Source organism: Bidens hawaiensis, unplaced genomic scaffold, assembly GCF_021521415.1.
Source record: "Bidens hawaiensis isolate Kalapana, Puna unplaced genomic scaffold, B.hawaiensis_p1.1 tig00010738_1, whole genome shotgun sequence".
Taxonomy (NCBI): Eukaryota; Viridiplantae; Streptophyta; class Magnoliopsida; order Asterales; family Asteraceae; genus Bidens; species Bidens hawaiensis.
Window position 1 is genome coordinate 197,327 of NW_027491823.1, and position 23,219 is coordinate 220,545.

At 37.5% G+C, this 23,219-nt stretch overlaps 2 protein-coding genes across 2 annotated transcripts; one reads left to right on the top strand and one right to left on the bottom strand.

Moving 5' to 3' along the window:
- Window positions 1-4,459: 4,459 nt before the first annotated feature.
- Window positions 4,460-7,357, top strand: LOC143536136 (uncharacterized). Its single transcript, XM_077030194.1, has 2 exons — window positions 4,460-5,665; window positions 6,663-7,357. Exons 1-2 carry the CDS (start codon window positions 4,480-4,482, stop codon window positions 7,238-7,240), a joined length of 1,764 nt encoding a protein of 587 aa, XP_076886309.1. The 5' UTR covers window positions 4,460-4,479; the 3' UTR covers window positions 7,241-7,357.
- A 9,948-nt stretch (window positions 7,358-17,305) lies between these two features.
- LOC143536138 (tyrosine decarboxylase-like) lies at window positions 17,306-18,822 on the bottom strand. The gene has a single exon (XM_077030196.1). It carries the CDS (start codon window positions 18,791-18,793, stop codon window positions 17,306-17,308), a length of 1,488 nt encoding a protein of 495 aa, XP_076886311.1. The 5' UTR covers window positions 18,794-18,822.
- Between the last annotated feature and the right edge of the window lie 4,397 nt (window positions 18,823-23,219).

Genomic DNA, 23,219 nt, shown 5'->3' on the forward strand with positions numbered 1-23,219 from the left:
CTTTTTGGGGACGGAAACGGGTTGGGGACGCCTTGGGGACATTTCCCAAGCGTTTCCGGTTAATGGGGATGAGTCCAAAATGTTTTTGGTTGACGGTGACGGTTTCAAAACGTTTCGAGGACTTCCATTGGCTAATTCTGGCATCGGAGCTGGATTTATTGCCGGAAATCTACTGGAAAAGAGGAAGAAGAGAAGCATAACGGAAGAAGAAAGAGCGGTGTAACATGTGTTTTACACTTTTAGATTATTTAAGTATAGGAATATTAATATTTAACCCTTCCATCTTTCACTAGTTTTTATTTAGTCCTTAAAACTTATTTGTTTTTACATAAAATATGTAAAATTAGTTTGTGTATCTTAACATTTAACCCTCTCTATCTTCACTAATTTACATCTAGTCCTTAAACTTATACATTGCAACCCTAGGTTTTAAAGAAACGTATTTAATTGTTTAAACAATATATGTCTATTTTGGAATTTGTTTAATATATTTTTATTTTTTAATATTTTTTTTATTTCCGTATATTTGTCGTATCCGTATATTGGATTTTCAAGTTTAGTCGTTCTCCGTTCCCGTATCATCCGTGTACCCCGGTCCCATACCCATTCCTATGCTACATAGTCCGTCTCATCACACCGTCACAAAATTGTAGGCGGATGGGATGTAACATCCCCAAAATTTTGGTCCAAATTTGACAACTTAGGAAAGTTGGGGGATCAAAAATAATCTCAAGACAAGTCATGAGAAAAATTTAAATAAGCAAATATAAGAAAAATAAGGAAGATAAAAATATTTCCTAAAGTAAAGTTTACTTACATGAAAGAAATTCCATCACACATTGGAAGATATACAAAGTGGAAGCATTCCACTAAGGTATAAGTAAGGAAAATGGAATCCATCCCACATGGAAAGTGGTAAAGAAATGGAAGCTCTTTATAAGAAAGAGATTTTCCATAGTAATATTCTTTTATAAATATCATGCACCAAGTGGTCCTAGCGAAGGGAGCGTAGCACCCGACGCGCACGCGCTCGGGCGAGGGCGAGGGCGATGGCGATGGAGAAGGGCGTTGGGCGCATCTCCGCGAGCCGCTTTAGTATTTTTGGACAACGAGAATTAGACTAGAAATGTCAAGCTATCAAAGACGAGGGACTAAAAATGAAAAATAATATTAAGGGACCCATCGCGGTACGCAATGAGTCCAAGAGGACGGCCATCGTGGTACGCGATGGGCCGTGATGAGTCATCAACATGTGTCGCACTCCGGTGACACGTGGCAGAATGTGTCAGACCACGTGGCGACACGTGGCAGACGTGTCAGGCCACGTGGCGATATGTGTTGGTCACGGTACGCGACGGAATCCGGAAAGGAGCCCCTCGCGGTACGCGATGGGACTCAAAAACGGCTATAAATAGGGTGGCCATGGCACATTCATTTCACACACCCACAGCCACTCTCTCTATAATCTCACTCTCTCTACCTCGGTTTGCGTGCCGAACACCGTTTTGCGTGCCACCGACCCGACAAATATCACATCGTAATACGTGTCCAGTATCCGGTGTGTTTCCTCGAAGTGCGTGCCACCCAAATAACCCGACATTCCGTCTCGAAATACGTGCACGACCCGGCGACATCCGAACCTTGTCTCGATTTGCGTGCCAAGAAGAGTTGATCAAGAACGCCTCGATAAACGTGCATAGAGTAGAAGTGCTGCCCGTATAAACTTAGGAATATCTAACTCCAAATACCCGTCGAGGTAAGGGGTTCTGCCTAAGTTATTATATTATTATTATAAATGGCTTAGACCATAGTCGGATTTATAGCCAAACCTTGATTACAATTAAGGATTATATAACTTTTCTTAGGCAAAGGTTATAGTTAAAAATATAGTTTATTCTTGACTAAGAAACATAAGTAATTATAAACCAAGGGTATAATAAATAGTATTTATTTATTATTAAGAAATATGATATTCAAAGAATAATGTATAGACGTTTCTTCTTGAAGAAGAAACGTAGCATATGTTTGATTAATAAATAAAGGGACTAAAGGTTAAAGTGTTTTATAAACAAATGCTTTTTATCAAGGTTAAAGCTATACGAAACGGACTAAAGGTCTGAAGCTAGATCGTTGATCTAGTTATTTCTAGTTATTTTTACAAAATGTTATTCTCTTACTATAGGTCCGAGGTAACAAAACAAGAAGAATGAATCAGAAAACAGGAATCAGTAACATAAACTGATTATAAACAGAAAAGGTGAATACGCCCCAAACCTTTTATATTGAGTCAGAATGTTTGCATAGGATTTACGAATCCTTAAAAACTTTCTGTACAATAATAAGAAACGGACACTCTGATTAAGAGTATACATGTGTCTGGATCCAAACATACATAGTGACTCGGAGTTCCCCGAGGCCATGCATATCATCAACATGCCTCTGAAGGTCTACGGGACTGTTCAGAGAAATGATATTGTGTATATAATTAATTGTACATGGTACTTAGGGTAATTTGATCCCAATTTAGTTGGGTGCCTAATGAGTAGTCACAAAGGTATTATTGTTGGTTTCACAAAGGTATTGAAAAGAGATTTTGAGTCAGCGTTATTCATCAGCTTTGTGCTGACGTATTTTTCCCCCATGTTACAGGGAAACAAGAAAGGTCAGACAAGCAAGAGGAAATAGAAGATTGGAGTTATAGTTATTAGATGCTATCTGATGGCTCGGATATTTTATTTGAAAATATTATAAAAGAGTTATGTTTTATAAAGAAATGTATTTGAAATATCAAATGGGTATTTGAACCCGAGAGTTTAATAAGTTTTCAATATAATAATATTTTATTAAAGACTTCCGCTGAAATAAAACCCGCAACTCTAATGCATTTACAAAACAGGTACCAATTATTGGTCACACGCCCATGGCCTAAAGTGGGGTGTGACATGGGACACCACCTCTCAAGATATAACTTAATACCCAAGTTTGCCTTGATACTGACAATCTAATAAAGTAAAAATGAGATTTTGAAAAATTATAGTTAGTTTATGGAATTTAATTTTGGCTTAATTATAATTTAGCCCTTCAACTTTAGAGGTTTGCAAATTTGGCATGGAAGTTTTTGGGGTGTTACAAGCGCTATGAAAGTACTTCCATTTTAAACATTTTATGAGGCTCTCCTAGGACATGCAAAGATTAACCATTAAACCCTAAAAGTTCAACAAAATTTGAGTAGATGCGATCTTTAAACATATGACACGTAATATTCTCCAGAATTAAAACATCATGTGCTAGTGTATTGATGTTTATTTATATCAAAACCTAGAAATAAAGGGTCTTTGACTACTTGGCAACACACACACATTTATTATGATTCATTTAGTATCAAGACTCTCAACAAGAGTCAACTTTAGCTTATAAGCAAAGACTAGAAGATCCGACTAGCTACGAGGTTTCTATTTTAGTTGTTTACTTAGACTAAAACTATGACTAGTTCACCCTATAGAATCTCCCTACCACAACTACGATGATCGTTGAATTTACTCGCCATCAAGCGTTGTAAAACTTGTGAGTGAGTCGGGCATCGACCTAAAACAAGTTAGGGTCAACATAACCTCGGGTCAAAACAAGTTTGTTCATAGTGTTCCGAGTCAACATACGTTGTGTTATAAATATTATATAATATATTGTCCCCTCTAAAATTAACTGTATTTTTAAATCATCACAAGCGTTTTAACTCTTCAACTTTATATCTTAACCATTGAAAGTTAGAAAAAAACCTTTGCTAGAAGTTGAGCATTCTCTCTCCCATTATGCTGCGGTTACCTAAATATGAGTAACTTCATATAACCAGCGAACAGAGAAAAAATTATTAAGGGTATGTTTGGCAAAACTAGCTGGTAGCTGTAGCTGGAAGTTGCTAGATTGGTGGCTGGAAGTTGTAGATGGTAGTTGTAGCTTTTTAGATATATTTAAACGTTTGGCTGTGTAGCTGAAACTTTTAATAAAATGTATAAAATTACTAAAATGAGCATAATTAAAAACAATAATAGTAAATATATTTATTTTGGAATGTTATTTAAGTAAATTAACATACTAAAAGCTTGTAGCTCTTTCTAAACGTTACTAGTGGAAGCTTTAAGCTTTTTCTTATTACCTAACAGCTTCAAGCTTCTTGAACCAAACAAGACTTTTAATTGAGTATGAATTTTTTCTTAAAAGCTTAAAGCTCCTAAAAGTTTCGTGCCAAACATACCCAAAGAAGTAGGGATGCCCATAATAGATACCGGTACCGATATCGAAATCGGTACTGATTTGGTACCGTCGGTACCGAATCGTTACCAAAGTTTTAAGTTTCAGATCAGTACGATACCAGTATTTCTCGATTTTTTACCCTCGCTGCAATCAGATAAGTCGTATCGGGTCCATACTAAATTTATTCCACAGATCGAAGCATTATTATTTTTATTTTCATGGAGGTGAATGGCTAATAGACTCACGAAGCATTCGATTTCGTCTCAGTTTGACCTCGCCATCAATGGCCGTCGACTCTTCCACCAAATCTGCAGAGAACCCCTTCGAAGGCAAATGCTCTGGCTTGACAGTAGCTCTGTGCCCTTGTCTCGTATGTTTCACGCTTCTAATGATTGTAGTATCCGTCGTACTCACCATCAAGTTCCATTTGCTTTGCCATACTCCAATTGGATCCCTTCTCTACAAAAACAAGTGCTAGTCACTCCACAAATTAGGGCTTTTTGCACACTTGAAGAATCAAAACTTGATGACGAGTTTGTGTCTGTCAAATCTTCCGCAGATGCCAAGGAAGTTGAACGGGTTTGTAATGTGATCGATCAGCTCTTTGCGTTGGACCGAAACATGGAAGCCGTCTTGGATGACTCTAAAGTTCACCTGACTCATGATTTGGTTGTTGAGGTATTACAAAGGTATAAACACGCTAGACGGCCCGCCTTCAGGTTCTTTTCCTGGGCGGGGCGGCAACCCGGGTTTTGTCATGACTCGAGGACGTATAACGCCATGATGGTAATTCTCGGAAAGACTCAACAGTTTGAGACTATGGTAGCTTTACTTGATGAGATGGGTGGAAAACGTTTGCTTACGATTGAGACGTTTCAGATTTGTATTAAGTCGTTTGCAGCGGGACAACAGAGGCGGAAAGCGGTTGGGATCTTTGAACTGATGAAGAAATACGAGTTTAAAGTCGGCGTTGAAACTGTTAATTGTTTGCTTGATAATCTGGGTAGGGTGAAGCTTGGGAAAGAAGCTCAGATATTGTTTGACAGGTTGAAAGTTCGGTTTACACCTAATATACAAACGTACACGGTTTTGTTAAACGGTTGGTGTAAAGTTGGGAACTTGTTGGAAGCTGGGAAGGTGTGGAATGAGATGATAGATAAGGGTTTCAGCCCTGATGTTGTGGCTTATAATATTATGCTTGAAGGGTTGTTGAAGGTTCATAAGCGGTCTGATGCGGTTAAGTTGTTTGAAGTTATGAAGGCGAAGGGCCCGTCGCCTAATGAAAGAAGTTACACGATTATGATTAGGGATTTATGCAAGCAAAATCGGATGAAAGATGCTGTTGAGTATTATCAACAGATGCTTGATTGCGGGTGCAAGCCGGATGCTGCGGTTTACACATGTTTGATTACAGGTAGGCCTGACAAACTGGGCAGGTTTAGGTAACGGGTCAAAATAGGTTTTTAGCAAAATGAGATTGGGTCAAAACGTGTTGTTTTGGAAAACATCCGTTTTGTTCGAGTCAAAATGGGTTGTGTTAAAAAATGATATATTTGGTTTTGGGTAAGAACAGGTTTGGGTCGGATTGGGTTCGGGTCAATATGGGCTCTGAGCAAAGTTAGTTAGGGTCAAAACTGGCTGTTTTGAAAAATCGGCAATCTGGTTTGGGTCAAAAAGGATTGTCATTAAAAAGCATTAATTTGCTTTCAATTAAAACGGGTTTGGGTCAATATAGGTTCTGAGCCAAATGAGTTCGGGACAAAACTGTCATTTAAAAGAAACATCCATTTGGTTTGGGTCAAAATGGCTTGTTTTAGTCTGAACCAAAAACCAAACTGTTGGTTTATGAGTTATTGAAAACCATTCGGCTTTGGTTTGGGTCCGGCTTGGTTTCTGTTTGTTCGATTATTTTCATTTGGGCTTGAAATTTTTGGACTCAAATTTTTTTTACCAAAATAATGAGTATGGACCTAAATCTTGTTGTTAATTAGTAATTAATTGATTATTATACATTGAGGCTAAATTATTTGGGTTACTCTATTTATTAAGTTTTTATAAATTACTTGAAATTCAAAATTAAATTTGAAAATACATAATATCTGTTTGCTTTGGTTTTCTGTTTTAACTACATGCAAAGCCAAAACCGAACCAAAAGTTCGGTTCTTACGAAAACATAAAACCAAAGTGTCCGTTGTTGTTTGGGTTCTGTTATTCCGGTTTCATACACACCCCTAGACTGCTAATCCGTTTGGACTTTGGACCCTTTTAACTAGTTCTATAATAATGACCCATTTTGACTCGTTGACTAATTTAAGCAGACCCAAATTGATCTTCTGGCTACATTGAAATAGCCCAAATGACCCCAAGTCAACTTTTAAACAGTTGGTCATGACTGCCACTTGTAATTACAGGGTTTGGAAACCAAAAGCAAATGGACAAAGTTTATGCATTCTTAAAGGAAATGAAAGAACATGGGTGCCCGCCCGATGGAAGGATGTATAATGCTTTAATTAAGTTAATGACCAATCGACAAATGACCGATGATGCAGTGAGAATATACAAAAAGATGATAAAAAATGGCATCGAGCCAACTATTCATACTTATAACATGATGTTAAAATCTTTTTTGAAAAATGATAATTATGACATGGGTGTCGCGGTTTGGAAGGAAATGAGTCAAAAAGGGGTTTGTCCGGATGATAATTCGTATATGGTGTTTATTGGAGGGCTTGTTAGACATGGTCGATCTATTGAGGCGTGCAAGTATCTTGAAGAGATGATTGAGAAAGGTATGAAGCCACCTCATCTTGATTATAGCAAGTTTTGTGCTGATTTTTGTAGGGTTGGTAAGCCTAATGTTCTTGAGGAATTGGCTCAAAAGATGAGTTTGGAAGGTAAGTTTGAGGTTGCTGATGTGTTTGTTGGGTATGCTGAGAGTTTAAAGAGAAATGATAGACAGTTTACATTTGTTAGGAATAGAGTTGGTTGAGTGTTTTAGTATCTGTTTGTTTTAATAGTTTTATGTATCTAGTATGTATGTTGATTAGCTTATGGGTGCTTGAGCTGATTTTGCATAATATTCTCAAAATGAAATTTGGTTTTTTGGAATTCAAAAACTAGTGTTATTTATAACTAGTATTTTACCCGTCGCCGCGTTGCAGCGACAATGCATTGCAGTTCTTAAAAAGACCATGCGCGTTGGGGCACCATTGCCAGTTTAGTTATTTATAGCATGTCAAAACGTATTCCATAATTACAAAACATAACCATTCACAAAAGAGGATTGTTTCTTATGGCAACAATACTTACTAATTACAAAAAATGTACAAAAAATGTGGTTCTTGTTCTTCTTGTTCCAGTTAGTTGTCCAGTTGTCCTAACACTGATGGGCCATGACTTCTAAATTTCAAGGCATTTGTTTACAGTTTTTCGTTTTTTGCCCCGGCCTCAGAATCTGCAGAGAAATTGTGGTTGATATATAGTTTTCAGTTATCTCACAAAAATGAATATGAAGTTGCAGACAAATAAGAGTGTAAAGTTATGTAACTTATTTAGTAGATATGTCTTTGAAATATAATTTTCTTTATTTTTAAAATTTTGGATTGTAAAAATGGTAAACGTGGCTCGTGTGCATTGTGTTACCGTAGATTTTGATATAATGGACTTGTGGTGGTGGTAATCGGTAAGGAGGTTTATACCGGTAAGGTGTTGTTAGATGTGAAATGGAGGTGATTAAAAAAGAGGGTCGTGAGTCGTGACGGTGTTAGATTAGGGAGAATGACGTGAGAGGAGGGGGCTATCTATGGCGGTGAGGCAAGGTTGTGAGGTGGTAGTGCAGTGATAGAGCATGGTAGCGGTAATGCAACACACATTGAACATAGTGTCGATGGTCTATGTTGATGATGGCGTTGGTGGGATTAGTGGCAAGACGGCGAGAAAGAGGTCTTGATTTTAGCTATTTAGGGTCTCAAAATGAGTTCTATAAAAAAATTTCTTTAATCCAAACAAATTTAAATAAATATTTAAAAATAAATCGAGCAGCTAATGTATTAGTATTTAGCGCTGGAATCAACTTCCAATGGAAAAACGGTTGAGATGACTAAAGTATTGAAGTATATCTATTGATGGATTTAAGATGGACTTGAAACAAATATTATATAATTTGTGACTGATTTATGATAAACTTTTAAAACTTTAACAATTAATATGTTTTTTTACATATGGTATTTATAACTTGAAATTAACAACAAACATTTTGTGATCAATATGTAACTATTTTCTTGCATATAGTTTGTAAATATGCACGCCTATACAAAAATAAAATAGTGAACAAAATTTCAAATTAGATAACAAAAATATCCAAATTTGATAACAAGTACTAGAATATCTTAAATTTGGGAAGAGAATAAAATTCTTGTTAAAATTCGATCCTTTGTCCATGTCACACTCTTTCGATTTGACCATATATATCTCACTTTATCCCTTTTGTCATTCGAACGCTTCTTGTGGTCTAATTTGTAGTTTGTATCTACTAAGTTAAACCACATTCATAATCTAATGTTGGAAGTAATTCTGAGAAATCGTTCTAGTATATTCATGTTCCCTAGTTTATAAACTATGCATTATCAAATTTCACACTAACACACAATAAATACCAATAATAATAATAATAATAATAATAATAACAAGACAAACTAAATTTTAATGATCTCATATATATGCAGTTGGCCGATAATAATCTCACATGAAAATATTTTTGCCACAATTTCCACATTTTACACTATTTTTTCTCATTGGACATGCGTTAAAAAAACAAACAAACAAACCTAACTTCGTTAAGTTATATATATATATATATATATATATATATATATATATTAATTATTGAATTATAGAAACATCCAAACGATTTACAATGAAGTGGCAGGTAAGCAGGCAACAAGCTGCGCCACAACCCCCCTTTGGATAGCAAACTCAATCCTACTAAAAACAAAGTTTCGATTCTTATGGGCCGATACGTTACTATTCACAACTTTCTGAACCCTATTCAAAAGGTCCATGGCATCCGGAGCTAAGAAACCAAAAGTGTCAAAGGCAAAGAGGATAAACACGTGTTGATTCTCCAAACAAGCTCTCTCGTGTTTCGCAACCTTGCCCGATGCCGCCTTCAATGCTGCATGGCCTGCTACAAACCCATTGTCCCTAATCCCAACAAGAGGGGACACTCCTGTGAGGTCGACACAAGCGTGTTCCCCTACCCACCCAAAAACAAGAATATCAGCCGGTTGTAATGTAGATCTTCCTTCTTGAGGATCCGTGAGAAAGTTTACAGGGGCTTCCTTTTTAGCCAAAATTCTGACTCGTTTAAGAACATCGCATAGAACATCCCTAACCAAATCATGCATGTACTTAAACCCAGGCAACTCTTTGCAGTGAATCGCATGCTCACCAAAAGAATCCAAACAAACCTTATGGCAAACCGGGCATGGCTCATCTACCGGAAAAAAAGGGATCATTAACCGATACTTCAGGATGGCCCGGTACTCCAAAGTCGACATATGTTGGCCCAATCCTTCAATAGGGAGGACACTTAAGAAATCTTGAGCCCAATGAGCCCGAAGACACTCAAACACTGCTTTCTGACGAGGGGATAAATCAAACTTTATTTCCAAACTCTTGATGATTCCACTATAAAGGGCACTCGCCAAAGCATGTTGGGCTTTAGGGGGGGGGGGTGTGTCTTTATTAGAGAAACCACTAATATCAAAACCGGGAAGTGAAATGTACAACCGATCTATCGCACTCCCATAATCGGAGTCAAACCCATCAATACCACAACCTCGAAGAATGTGGTCTTGCAATTCCCAAGATTGCGCCCTCGAGGCCACAAACGCATAAGTAGAAACGTCTGAAGCTGAACATAAACCCAAACCTCCAAAACGAGTCGGAAGTGATGCCAACCTCCATTGAAAATCTCCAAAGAAGGCACCACCACAAACTACGATGTCCTCAATCACCCCCCCCCCCCCCGAAGGCCATTGTCAAACACAGAAACTGCTTCCCCTATATACACAGGTTGGCATGTTCTGAGACCGAACAACAACTTTCCAACTCCCATACATGAGCGGAGCAAAAGGAGCTCGCATTGAGGGTCCCGCAATTGCAGGAGATAGCTCATCAACTCCACAGCTCACGAAGCCCTTTTCATAGCAAGTTCACTGATGAACCCGGCATCCCGGCTAACGGCTCCCCCGAGGAGTTTCACACCTAGCACCGGTCTTCCAATCTCACAGGGAAACACCCCCTCCTGCACCTTAACCCCATTGCACGGCGGCCAAAATACTTCGGTTTTCTTAATATTAAGTTCAAGGCCCAGGCGGGGACCCTCCGACCTGATAATATCTAAAGCTTTAGCAACCTCTTTAGAGTCCCCAATAATTGTACCATCATCTAGGTACCAAGCATGAAAGAGAAGTTTACAAGAACTCTGGACTAGATGAATAAGTGGATGCAGAACTAAGGCGAAAAGAAGAGGTCCCAAATGGTCCCCCTGCTGAACCCCATTGGTGGACCAAATGTGGCCATCCCCCACATATAGCCTGGCCGATTGTCCATATAAAAAGTTCACCCATAAGGAAATAGATGGACATCGGACCCGAACCTTATTAAGAAGGGTAGTCCTATCCACCAAGTTGAAGGCATTACAAAAATCAATAGTAAGCATAGCCAATGACCCATCAGAATGGAACTAACTTAAAAACCTGTTCGCACTATGAAGAACGGCCTCTGCACCATTAGGGACTCCCACCCCAAACTGAAAGTCGCACATGTATTTAGTAATGTCTTTCCCAACACCCCTCATAGCCACCTTAGAGATCAATCTTCTCCAAATGGCACCTACGGCAATGGGTCTAATCCCATTGTCCGGTTTGAGCAACGGTGTGAGAGGAGCCGACGCAATGAACTCTGCCAAAACCCTTAGGCATCTCCCCCCCCCAAACATAAATTGACCATCACAGTAGTAGCCTTTAGTAACCCAACAACGATCGGCGACCCCTCTCCACAAAATGCATCCAAATTATGTTGTGCCCTCAATCCATCTCGTCCGCATGACGTCCCTTTAGGGAAGGATTTAATGCATCCAAGCACGCAATCCTCATCAACAACAAGAGGAGGCTCAGAAAGCCATGAAGCAGGCATAATCGGTGGGGGCAAATTGGGATGCTTCGCCACTAACGCTTTCAACGTGTCATTGCCGAGAGGTGCAACCCCTGAAGAGCATTATACTTTAATAGCGGCAGTGAAATGTCCGTCCGCCACTTTCCGTAAACATTGTTTCACATTGGCGCATACCGCAACATCATCGTGCTTAGCGAGAGGCTCCTCATGACTCGAGTTCACCCCTATAGGTGTGGCAAAAAGGGATAAAATAAGCGCATCAAAACCATCCTTAGCACCCCAAGTTGTTAGTGCTTGTTGAATACTATGACATTGCAAAGACTTTCTATTACCGGACCTGCGCTCCTGACGTTTAGAAGGTCTGAAAACACGCAACGTACACCGCAGTAACAAGAAAAGTTTCACCCACGCCTCAACAGACTCTGGCATAGCAACCACCTTACCTAGAGCCGCAGTTAACGCTTGAGCAAATGCCATACGACAACTATGAGGGATGCTCTTAACAGTTGTGATAGGAAGAGAGAAGACGCGGTCAAGGAGAACTTCATCCACCAACATCCCTCCCAAGGGAGCAACATCCCTCATAACATGCGGTTTATCAATCCCCACAATAAACTCCTTCACAGCTCCCACACACTCGTTGTACTTGGTGACTCCGTCAGCATGATGACACGTCCGTTTAAGAGCATTTGGACGCATACACACCCTACAAATGAAGTCGTTTGATATGCGCAATCAACCAAGATATCCCCTTTGACCCCGCCCGTCCATCCGGGCAACAATGGACCCCCTCTAAAAGGACATGGCCAAACACCCCCCCGAACCCACACAATTTCCTAGAGTCTTAGACATAGCACCCTCATCAATTAATCCACCACGACAACCATGTCCACCTCCCGTGCCTACCTCCCCCGATGGGGCTCCTTTGACATTCCGAGCCCTTGTCATAACCCCTCACGACAAAACAGGCCAACAAACAAACTCGAGCTGAGTTTTGGGAGTAAAAACCCGAACTAAGAGGAGAAAGGAGAGCAACCGCCAGTTGCTCTCCCCTCGGTAAACCCAAAAAAACCGATTAACTCATTGACACATTTTATCGAACACCTTGCGGGCAGACCTGGTCGGTTGAACAAGAAATTAAAACGTACAGCGGTGAAGAGGGGTGGCTGTCTGTGGTGCGTCGGAGGTAGTGGTGGTGGTTCGACTGTGGTTCGGTGTAGACGGACGGCTGGGGTGGAGGGAGTGGTGGCCGGCGGTGTGGGTGGTGGTTTGGAGACAGAAGGCGGAGGGTTTGTGAGGTAGTGACGGGGTATGGTGTGGATATGCGGTGGTGGTGTTGTGAGACGGAGAAGATGGGGAGGACGACCGGAGATGACAGGCAAACCTGGACTTCAAACTTATGTTTTAGGGTTTTTGATCGTAAGAAAGATACAAATCAATTGATATAAAACTTATTTCGAAACAATGGTCCAAATGATGAAACCGTACTTCAACAAGTTCTTAAACATTCAATTAATCAAGCGATCGTCGTTTGGAGAATTTTTGTGTCACACCCTGCCAATAGGGGGCCTGGGAGTTTCAAAGACAAATTGGTACCAAGTGTAAGCAGCGGAATATTATTGATAAAAATAAGTTACAATGTTTGTATTATGTATTTAAAGCAAGGTGTAACTACAAAACCATCTCTTCTCTGACACTGCTACAATCCCGTGGTTGGTTCTATTAATCTTCTTGGCATCTAATCTTCATAATTCAAGTTCGGCATACGCCTCTATCCTTAAGCATTCTCATTACAAAGCTAATCCAAATTGCTAATCCTCATAGTACCTGAATACATGCTAAAAAGTGTCAACTAAAAAGTTGGTGAGTTCGTGAGTTTAGCTCACATACACATAAAACAATCCATTTATAAAAGCGCGCAACTTTGCGTGTATGTAAGTATAAAGCATGGTGCACATCAATCAAGTCCACAATCAAACCTGCAACAAGCATAAGCATCCCCAACTCATACTAGAAGTTAAACCGTCCCGAACTATCACCCTGCTAAAAGCAATAGTCAAACACGTAGGTTATATGCCGCAACGATCCGCAGATCTCAGTGTGGTTTACCCAACATAGGGTCACTGTGCGTGGGGGTCTCCCAAATAGTACTACCCATACAAGCCTCCGGCCCATTCCCTCGGGCTAATGATTGTGTAAAAGTTGGGACAAAAATTTAGCAGTAAAACACATCTTGATAAACATCACACCATAAGTAAAACCAGCATGTATCCAGCCCAAAAAGTTTAAGTAAAAAGGGCAGCACGAAACTCACCTCAGTCCGTATGCAATATGTATATGAAAGATAATCAATGAGCTTGCACTATGCTAGAAATCACCAAGCACGCCTAGTATGTATATTAATCAACAATAAGTTATCGAAGAACAATGTAAAAATCACTATTGTTATTGTGTACTAGTTAATTCTAAGTGTTCCATTTGGTTCTTGATGAGTAAAGTTTCCTTTTATGGGAAGTTTGTACTTAAATAACTTAATAAGGTTGATGTTTTGTGTTTAGGTATATAACTCAGCTTCCGGGAGTTTTAGTTACCTTGGTTCATTTTTTGGGTTTCGATAAAGTGTTCAATTTTGGAAAGTTCGGTTTTTCGGTTAGGTTTCGGGTTACCATATGACCCTAGAAACTACATACATTTCATTGATATCAAAAGTTTAATTATGCTAATTTAATCAACCATGTCATGTGTTTACAAACATTGACAATACCGGTTATCACCGGTGTGTCGGTTTTTAACGAAATGTCTTGAAAGAATAGTTTAATTAAACGAATACTTTTGTAATTGAAACTTCTCATTTTCCAGAATTATATATATCACAAAATGAGTTATTTCAGGTCTGACATTTCACAAAATTTTGGGTCGTACGGTTTTAGTCCTCGTACCTTTGTTTAACGTTTCTTTTGGCAAAAACCGAGTTAAAGGCTTAGATAGTTTTTGTATAATAAGTAACACTAAAATCATGGTTTTATTAACTTATACTTACTGTTAAAATTCAGAAAAATGAAAACTTTATATTTTTCAAATGCTCGTTCGGGTTACGTCGTTTTTACCATAACTCGCGTTTAAACGCTATTTCCTAACAAAAAGGGGTGTTGTGAATATTGAAAATGGTTTATAGCATTATAATAAATCATATTAATTATATAACTTCTGGAAAAATATCCATTTTATATTTCTCTAGTCTTTTAGTCTTTAAAAGCCGGCTCGTTGTCGGTTTCAAACGAAACAATGAGTTTAAGCATGCAAACGGGCCCATTTTGTAAATACATTTTCCCTTTAAACATTTATAGCTTTTATCTATCCATTTGAACTCATAAGCCTTTGTTTGAAAAACAGAATCTTATACTTTCAGTTTTTGAGAAATAACCGGTTTTCAAAAATGCCCTTTCGTTATAATTTTAACAAAAAAACTCACTTTTCGTCACCTAACGAGTTAGGACATGTTATAATAAATAAAAATAGGTTGTTTTGACATCTCGTGGGTTTTAAAAGACTGTTCGTAGCTGCAGTTTCGCTAACGGACCCGGTTTTGGCCCGTTTGGGTTCTAGTTCGGTTTTAAAGCGATGGTTCCCTTAAAATAGTTTCAGGTCAGATTGTAAACCATCAAAATATTATGTTTAGGGCTGTAACAAAATGTCATAATGTTATTTAGGTTGCATGACTTGCTTCTCAATAAACCAATTTACCAAAGTGTCGGTTCGAAAGACTTTTAATACCCGTTTTCAGTGATATCTTTTGGGGCTGGTTTATACCATGTTTCAAGACTTAATTAATTATGTTTTTCTTCTGGAAATTAGGTTTAATCTCCAGAAGTTAATAGGTCACTTGTCGGGTTCGTTTCCAAGCTAGCTTACACTTAAACGAATTACCAGTTGGCCATAAATCCAGCCACGGTTTCGGGGTTGCACAAGGTATAATTTTAGAGCATTAACCTGGTAATATTTTCTGCAAGTTCTGGAAAATCTTGACAAAATTGGGTGGTTTAGTTCACGGCTTTGGATTCGTTTTTAAATCGTTTCACACATGAAAATGGAGGTTTTGGTGGTTCCGGGTTGGTTACAGATACCACCAGTTCTGGTATATTATGGGTTTTACAAACGGGTCAACCTCTTAATGTACTTCTGTGACTTTATAATATAAAAATGGTTCTACTTTGTATCTCGTTTGTTTGATTTTAAAAAACTGAGTTCCTCGTTTGGGGTTTTATGATTGTAAAATCAGTTTATAACTAGTAACGAGTTCGGTTTCTGGAAACGATTTAATGGCCTGTACATGGACATTATTTTTCTTGTATAGGGCGGCTCATTTTTAGGACAATACAAGGGTTTTAAAACACTTAGATTTAAACAAAAAGAAAGATTAATACATAGTCACAGATACCTTGATCGATTGAACAGGGTTCACGGTTTTGGGCTTGCTGCAACTGTGATCAACCCGGGAACAGAAGGACAAAAGGTTCAGGCTGGGATTTTCGTTATAACATCATTAGAATCAATAGAAGGATTACAATGGAATGGAAATAGATTGGGTTGGATGATAACCAATTACCAGGCTTCTTGTTCTTGAACTGCATATTTGGATTCTTCAAGAGAAAAAGTAGAGAACAATTTGGCAGATGACTGTGAGTGAGTTGTGATTGACATTAAAGTGAATTATTAAAAGAGAAGTCCAGTTGCAGCAGCAGGGGATTGGATGAAGAGTGATGCATGAAAATTGATTGGAACTGCAGGTTTGGTGATTCATGAATGAAGGCAGGCAGAGTTGGTCAACTGTTTTGATAGGGGAGCAGGGAATGATATCAGATTTGGAGATCTTATAATATCTTTATTTCATTTAGTTGTTTTGTTTTTCTTTTAATAAATTTCTACAAAATCTTATAATTCAAATATGACAGAAAGGAGAAAGAGGCTACCGTGTTTATTAAAACAAAAATGGAAGTAGGAGTTTTAATGTTATTTATTAGGTATTAATTGTTATATTGTAAGACAATTTTCATATAATGCAAGTTATGTAATGTTCATATCTTATTATGTTATGTGATCTTTTGAAGGGTTTTGTGAATAAACCATGGGTTTATATATTGTGGCTAATATACGACATGTCACAAATTTTGCTAGTCGGTTCTTGTTTCGTTTGGTTCGGTGACCGGATGGTAATATAGCAGGTTGTTCGATATTTGGGATTTATGTTTTGGACACCTGGTAAGAATATATAATTATAGGGTAGTTCGTATAATGTTTGGAGTTATCGGGTTCATGTTTGTTACGGTTAAACGAATCTTGGTTTCGTTTGATTAATCCGGGCAGAGCCATTTTATAAAACGTGGTATTAATATTGGCTTATCCCTATCTCTATCCGGTTCTGCCTAATCATTGGGACGCGCCATTAGTTATTATATTGACGGTTCGGGCCAAGACCTTTAACGTACGGTTTGATTCGACAATTCGACTAACATCACATTGGCGATAAGTTTTCTAAAAAAAAAATTGACCCTATTTTTTGGGATTGTTACAACAAATTCATTCAACTCGTTAAACATTCTTATACATACACTAAAACCATAACATAAAAATGTTGTTTTGGAAAAATATATCACACTTTATTAATCAATTTCTATACAGTGAACATTACAAATCACAAGCATGCTATATAAACATACTAAGGCTTACACCATATTCTTTCTTATTTGATCCCAACCAATTATATATACTGGTCGATCCCTTTGATGTACACTACCTCAAAAGGAGTATAATTAACAAGATGTATATAGTTTATAATTTAATCATGAACTTATAGTTTTATTAATTTACAACACACTTACTTAGCTAGCAGAACATCCACCTGCTCTTGCACCAAATCCCACAGCATACTTACATGCCTGTCTTCAATAAGAGTTGCACCTATAGCAACTCTAATCACATAAACCCCTTCGATCACCGCATGTGTCATGTAAACACGCCCGGTCCTGTTCAACGATTCCAACAACTCCTTGTTCAATCGGTTCATATGATCATTATCACAACTTTGGTTACTCACAAATGGTGAAACTCTAAAACACACGGTAGCGAAGTTCCTAGGAACCACAACTTCAAATCTTTCGTCTTTAGACAAAAGTCGTTCAAAACGTTTAGCCATGTTCACTTGTTTTCTTATGAACTCTCTTAGCCCAGACGCTCCATGAGTTTTCATCACCATCCATAATTTCAAAGCCTTAAACTGTCGACTAAGCGATATCTGCCAGTCTTTGTAGTCCACAACTTGTTTAGACTCACTCGGTTTGTTTTTCAAATATTCAGGATCAGTAGAGAGCGCTTTTTTAAGATCGGTTTGATCTTTAACCCAAAGACAACAGCAATCTAAAGTGGTCAAGAACCATTTATGAGGATTGAAACTGAATGAAGTTGCATGTTCTACACCATCAAGAAAGTGACGAAACTCGGGGCATATGCATGCACTTCCTGCATAAGCAGCATCCACATGAACCCACATATCGAACCGGTTTGCAACCTCACACAATGTTCCCAACGCATCCGTTGCTGTTGTTTGAGTTGTTCCAACTGTGAGACATACATATAATGGAATCAACCCTGATCTAACATCGGATTCAATCGCCATTAACAATGCATGCGACGATAGTTCATAATTCATGGACTTCGTTGTCACGATTGCACGAACATTTTCTGGATTAATCCCAACTACTCGACATGCTTTTCTAAGCGAAAAATGTGTTTGATCCGAACAATAAACAACTAGCTTTTCTATCATGTTTCCCTTGGTTAACTTTTTTTTTCTAGCAGCAACTAATGTGCACACAAAGCTCTCGCATGTACTCGCGTGTATCACACCGCCTCCATCAGTTGAAAACCAGAATGATTTGGGAAGTTGAAGAAGCTTCAAAAGCCATTCCAGTACAACCATCTCTAACTCGGTGGCCACAGGAGAAGCCAACCAGTTAAAGCCTACAGTGTTAAACCCTGTAATAAGCATTTCACCAAGAAAGTTACCAATGCTTGCATTGGATTGGAAGTATGCAAAAAATCCGGGACTTTGCCAGCGAGTTATGCCTGGAATGATATGCTTCTGCACATCTTGCAATATTGTTTCAATAGGTTCTGGATGCAAAGGTGCTGATTTGGGCATAGTTTCTGTGAGAAAACCTGGTTTGACTTGGCTACAAACAGGATATTTCTCTATGTTAGAGTAGTAATCGGCTATGAAATCGACCACCGTATGAGCTTGTTTCCTGAACTCATCAGGGTCTAAAGGGTTCAGCTTGCTGGTTGTTTCAAACTTGATACTACCCATAGTTATTAGATGAGAAGATTTAATGTAATTGTGCTTATATGCTTTACTTGAGATATATATATATAGAAGATATGTTTTAATTTATTGATATAAACTAATAGATTTATAGATAATCAAAAGGCGTCCTGTGAATTTGGTTAAGTGGTTAGTTGGTCTGTTCTCGTCAGGGGAGAGGGGAGACGCATGTTTGATTCTCACTTAGGCAATTTTCATGGATGTTTGTGTGAATGGACGAATCAGAGCTCTAATCCTGGGGTTCGAACCCGACAAAGGGTGAGGGTGTAGGAATTCCAACCGGTTCCCGAGCATCAAGGGGGTACGGTCTCACGACGGTCGAAGAGTTGGCCTTGAACATAGCCCCGAAAAAAATAGGTTACACGTGAGATCCTTTGCCGTTTCGAAAGAGAAAGGTAATTAAGAGACGTGCGGGAACTCAAATAACTAATTACTAACACGTATGACTCGTTCTAAAAAATACATGTTAAGAAACCAATTGCTGATATAATAGATATGATTTGTGATTTTGTGGGACTCCCAAAATTATGTGCTGAGACGATATAAAGCTGTAAGCTGAGACTTATTGGATCCTACTCTTTATTATATTTTAAACGGTTATTTAGATCACTGGTACACCCGATCATCTTCATTTAACTCTTAAGAGAAAACTCATCATATGTGAAAAATCTTCTTGCACAACTTGGAACCTCCTCTTCTTTTGATAAAGATGGAACTTGAACTGTTGAACCCAAGCCCTACTACCTTTTTTGAAATAAAGTTTTTTTTTTGTCTCACCTCAACCACTTGGGTCAGTGGACCAATTCCCGGTCGGACCGGTTTCAACAACATGGAACAAAACTTGTGTCTTATCCACTAGACCAACCACTTTTAATGCAAGTAGGATGGTTTCCTCCTAGCTTATAAGGTGGTTCACTCTATTATTTTATATATACCAATACACATTTATTTCAAAACTCGTGTGGCTCCAGGGAATCACTCATTTCTTAACTAGATCCGCCCGACTTATGTCCATTCTTTGTTCGTAAATCGTAATTTGCAGGTGGTTATTTTGTTTCGTAATTTGGTGGTGCTTCGTTTAAATAGCTCTGTTCGTTATGAATATTGTGATTTTAACGTAATTTCAATTTAAATCGTAAAACAATTCGACAACGTAATCTCGGAAATGTAATTCATTTTGATTTTGTGTTTTGTTTTGATTTTAATTTCAATTGTGATTACCGAACACGACGTGATTGCCACACAGAACTTACTCGGTTAAGGATGCCAATTAGTTAGGACGAAAACGAAATTGAATGAATTACAACTTTGCCACTGCATGTTTTTGATATCAATGGAGTTTGTCGCATACCTATTGCAAGATAACACATTATTGTACTTTTTCTAGATTTGTATATCCATTTTTATATAAACCAAAATATGACGTGTTACCCGTGCGCTTCAACGAATAACACTTCCACGAATAACAAAAAAAAGAGAAAACTCAAAAAAATACAACTTGTTCGATTGATTGATTTTCAGTGGAAGTAAAAACATATTTAATTGTTAAATAAGAAAAGAAGTTTAGCTAGACAGTGAAAGGAAATTTTTTTTGTAATGAATTCATAACTTTCACGTTATTGCAACTTTGTAATTTGAAAGAGTAAACTCGGAAAATAGAGTCGTAATAATGTTAGCTAGATAAAATAAGGGGAAAATTCCTAAAATAATCCAAAATAGAAATGTTAAACGTGGCTTCTGTGCGTTGTGTTACAACAGATTTTAGTTTAATGGAATTTAGGATTGAACATCATGGCAAAAGAGTGGATGCTTTTTACAATAGATTTTAGTTTAATGTTAAACTTTGCCAATGAGTTATGCCTGGAATGATATGCTTCTGCACAACTTGCAATATAGTTTTAAATAGGTTCTGGCTGTAAAGGTGCTGCTTTGGGCATAGTTTCTGTGAGAAAACCCGGTTTGACTTGGCTACAAACAGGATATATTTATCTATATTAGTGGTAATCGGCTATGAAATCGATCACCAAATGGGTTTGTTTCCTGAACTCATCAGGGTCTAAGGTGTTCAGTTAGATGGTTGTTTCAACATTAATACTATCCATAATTATTTGATAAGAAGGTTTAATGTAATTGTGCTTGTGCTTTATTTGAGATATATATATATATATATAGAAGATATGTTTTAATTTATTGATATAAACTAATACAGCTAATTAAGAGGCGTGTAGCGTTTGGTATGCATGAATGAAATGATGAAAGAAATGATTCATTACGTGGGGATGAAAAAAATGGTGTTTGGTTGCTCAATGGAATGGAATCATCCATTACACATGAAATCTCATTCCATCAAAACCATTCATTTCCACCCCGCTTCTTTTTTTTCATTCCATTTCTCCCTCACCTTATTTTCTCTACAACACCACCACCTAACCACCACCACCACCGTCGCCGCCACTACCTTACCACTAGCGCTGCCATCGCCACCTGACCATAACCCCACCACCACTGTCGCTGCCTGACCACCACCTCCATCGCCGCCACCCTACCATCGCCATCACTACCAATGCTACCACCGCCACCCCCACCACCACAACCACCCTGCCTGACCGCCACCACCACCATTTTCGTCGCTAGAGCTACCACCGCTGTCGCCATTTTAGTTTTTTTTTTAAAAAATTTAGTGAAAAATTATATATTTTGGGATATGAATATTTTTATTATTTCTATTTCATTCTTACAATTTTTTTTATACCAAATGACATAAAGTAATTATTCATTTCATTCTCATAAGTTAACCAAACAAGACAAATGAATGGTAATGATTCATTTCATTCCAATGTTCATTCTTTTCCTTCATTCCAATCTCTCTTCATTCCATTACTTCCAACCAAACATACCAATTTATTTAATACAAAGACTCGTTGCTTAATACAACTCACAGCAACAAATATTCACAAATTGTAACATAAGCTCTAACTCATATTTAAAAATTTCATAATAAACCCCAATTTTCTTAAACAACAACTTTCACGAAATACCATATCATCATCTACTTCTACAAATAATTTATATTTATTTAAATTACTTTTCAATATATTTTTATATATTTTGTTATATGTTGTATATATAATAAAATATAATTTTAAAATTACTTTTAAAATATATGTTTTAGTAATTTATGTAATCTATATATTTATATTATGTAATTTTTATTTTTAGTAGTTTTTTTAATAATGATATTTTATTTAATATATAAATTTACTTCAAAGCATAGAAGCAATAGGTAATTGATTTCACTCAATATCATTTCTTGGAAGAGGAATTTTCGGTCCAAAAGGTTAAAAATACGGTTTGGTCTTGTGGGAGTGAAATGTCTTCAGGTCCATGTAGATTTTCGGTGGACTTTCCAAAAAAAAAGAAAAAGAAGGGATGTCATGGTACATGATGTGATGACATTTGTTAGAGTTTTATGTTAAAAGTAGAATTTGATCTAATTGCAACTCATCTTTTATTACTTTGATTCCGGAATGTGGAAAGACCGTAGTTAACTAAAGATTATCATCATGTTGTTATTGCCAAAGTGTTAGCGAATCAGTTGGCTAAGGTGGTGGACTCGGTTGTTAGTCTCGAACAGTCGACTTTCATTAAAGGAAGGCAAATTATGGATGGTCCATTGATTATGAATGAGGTAGTGAACTGGTGCATATTATCAAAATAGATTTTGAGACAATATATGACTCTTTAAGCTATGGTGGTTTTCATTTGGCGTTGGAAGATATGGTGGTTGTGGGTCTTTTAACTCTTTTTTCATGTGCTTGTGTATGAAAAGATGGTTGTTCTCATTCTCATGATGACGCTATTTTGATGGGAAATTGGACTTAGGAGGATATCAAAGCTATATATAGTTCAAGATACTAGATTATTTATCTGGCTTCACGCATGAAAATTAATTTTCATTATAAGTCGAGTCTCTTTGGAGTGGAGGTTCACAAATATGAGATAGATCAACTTGCGGTTTATGTGGGATATAAGGCAGATGGCCTTGCGTTTTCTTTTCACCCTTTTGTTTTGTTTTTGTTTCGCGACGGGTCCATAAGAGTTAAATCTAACCCGACGTTTAACTTGACTTGCCTTAAACACTGACTATATTTGAGTAATATTATTATTATTTACATAATAATAATATTTAGTGATTACTTTAAATAATGTAGTGAATTAAACATGTATTATTTAATGTAACGAATTAAAGATATATTATTAAATAACGTATAATAACTATTAGTTGTTATTAAAGACAATTTTACTCTTTATAATTTTTATTATTACTTAAGAGTGGATGCATCAAATGTTTTACTACATGATAAAACTTATAAAACTCTTAAGAAAAATAAATATCTTATATGGTATAGAT

Excerpts from the sequence above, each read along its gene's own strand:
- LOC143536136 (XM_077030194.1), top strand. The coding sequence starts at position 4,480 with ATGGCTAATAGACTCACGAAGCATTCGATTTCGTCTCAGTTTGACCTC. Across the intron at positions 5,666-6,662 it reads TTACACATGTTTGATTACAG|GGTTTGGAAACCAAAAGCAA; the intron begins GTAGGCCTGACA and ends TTGTAATTACAG.
- LOC143536138 (XM_077030196.1), bottom strand. The coding sequence starts at position 18,793 with ATGGGTAGTATCAAGTTTGAAACAACCAGCAAGCTGAACCCTTTAGAC.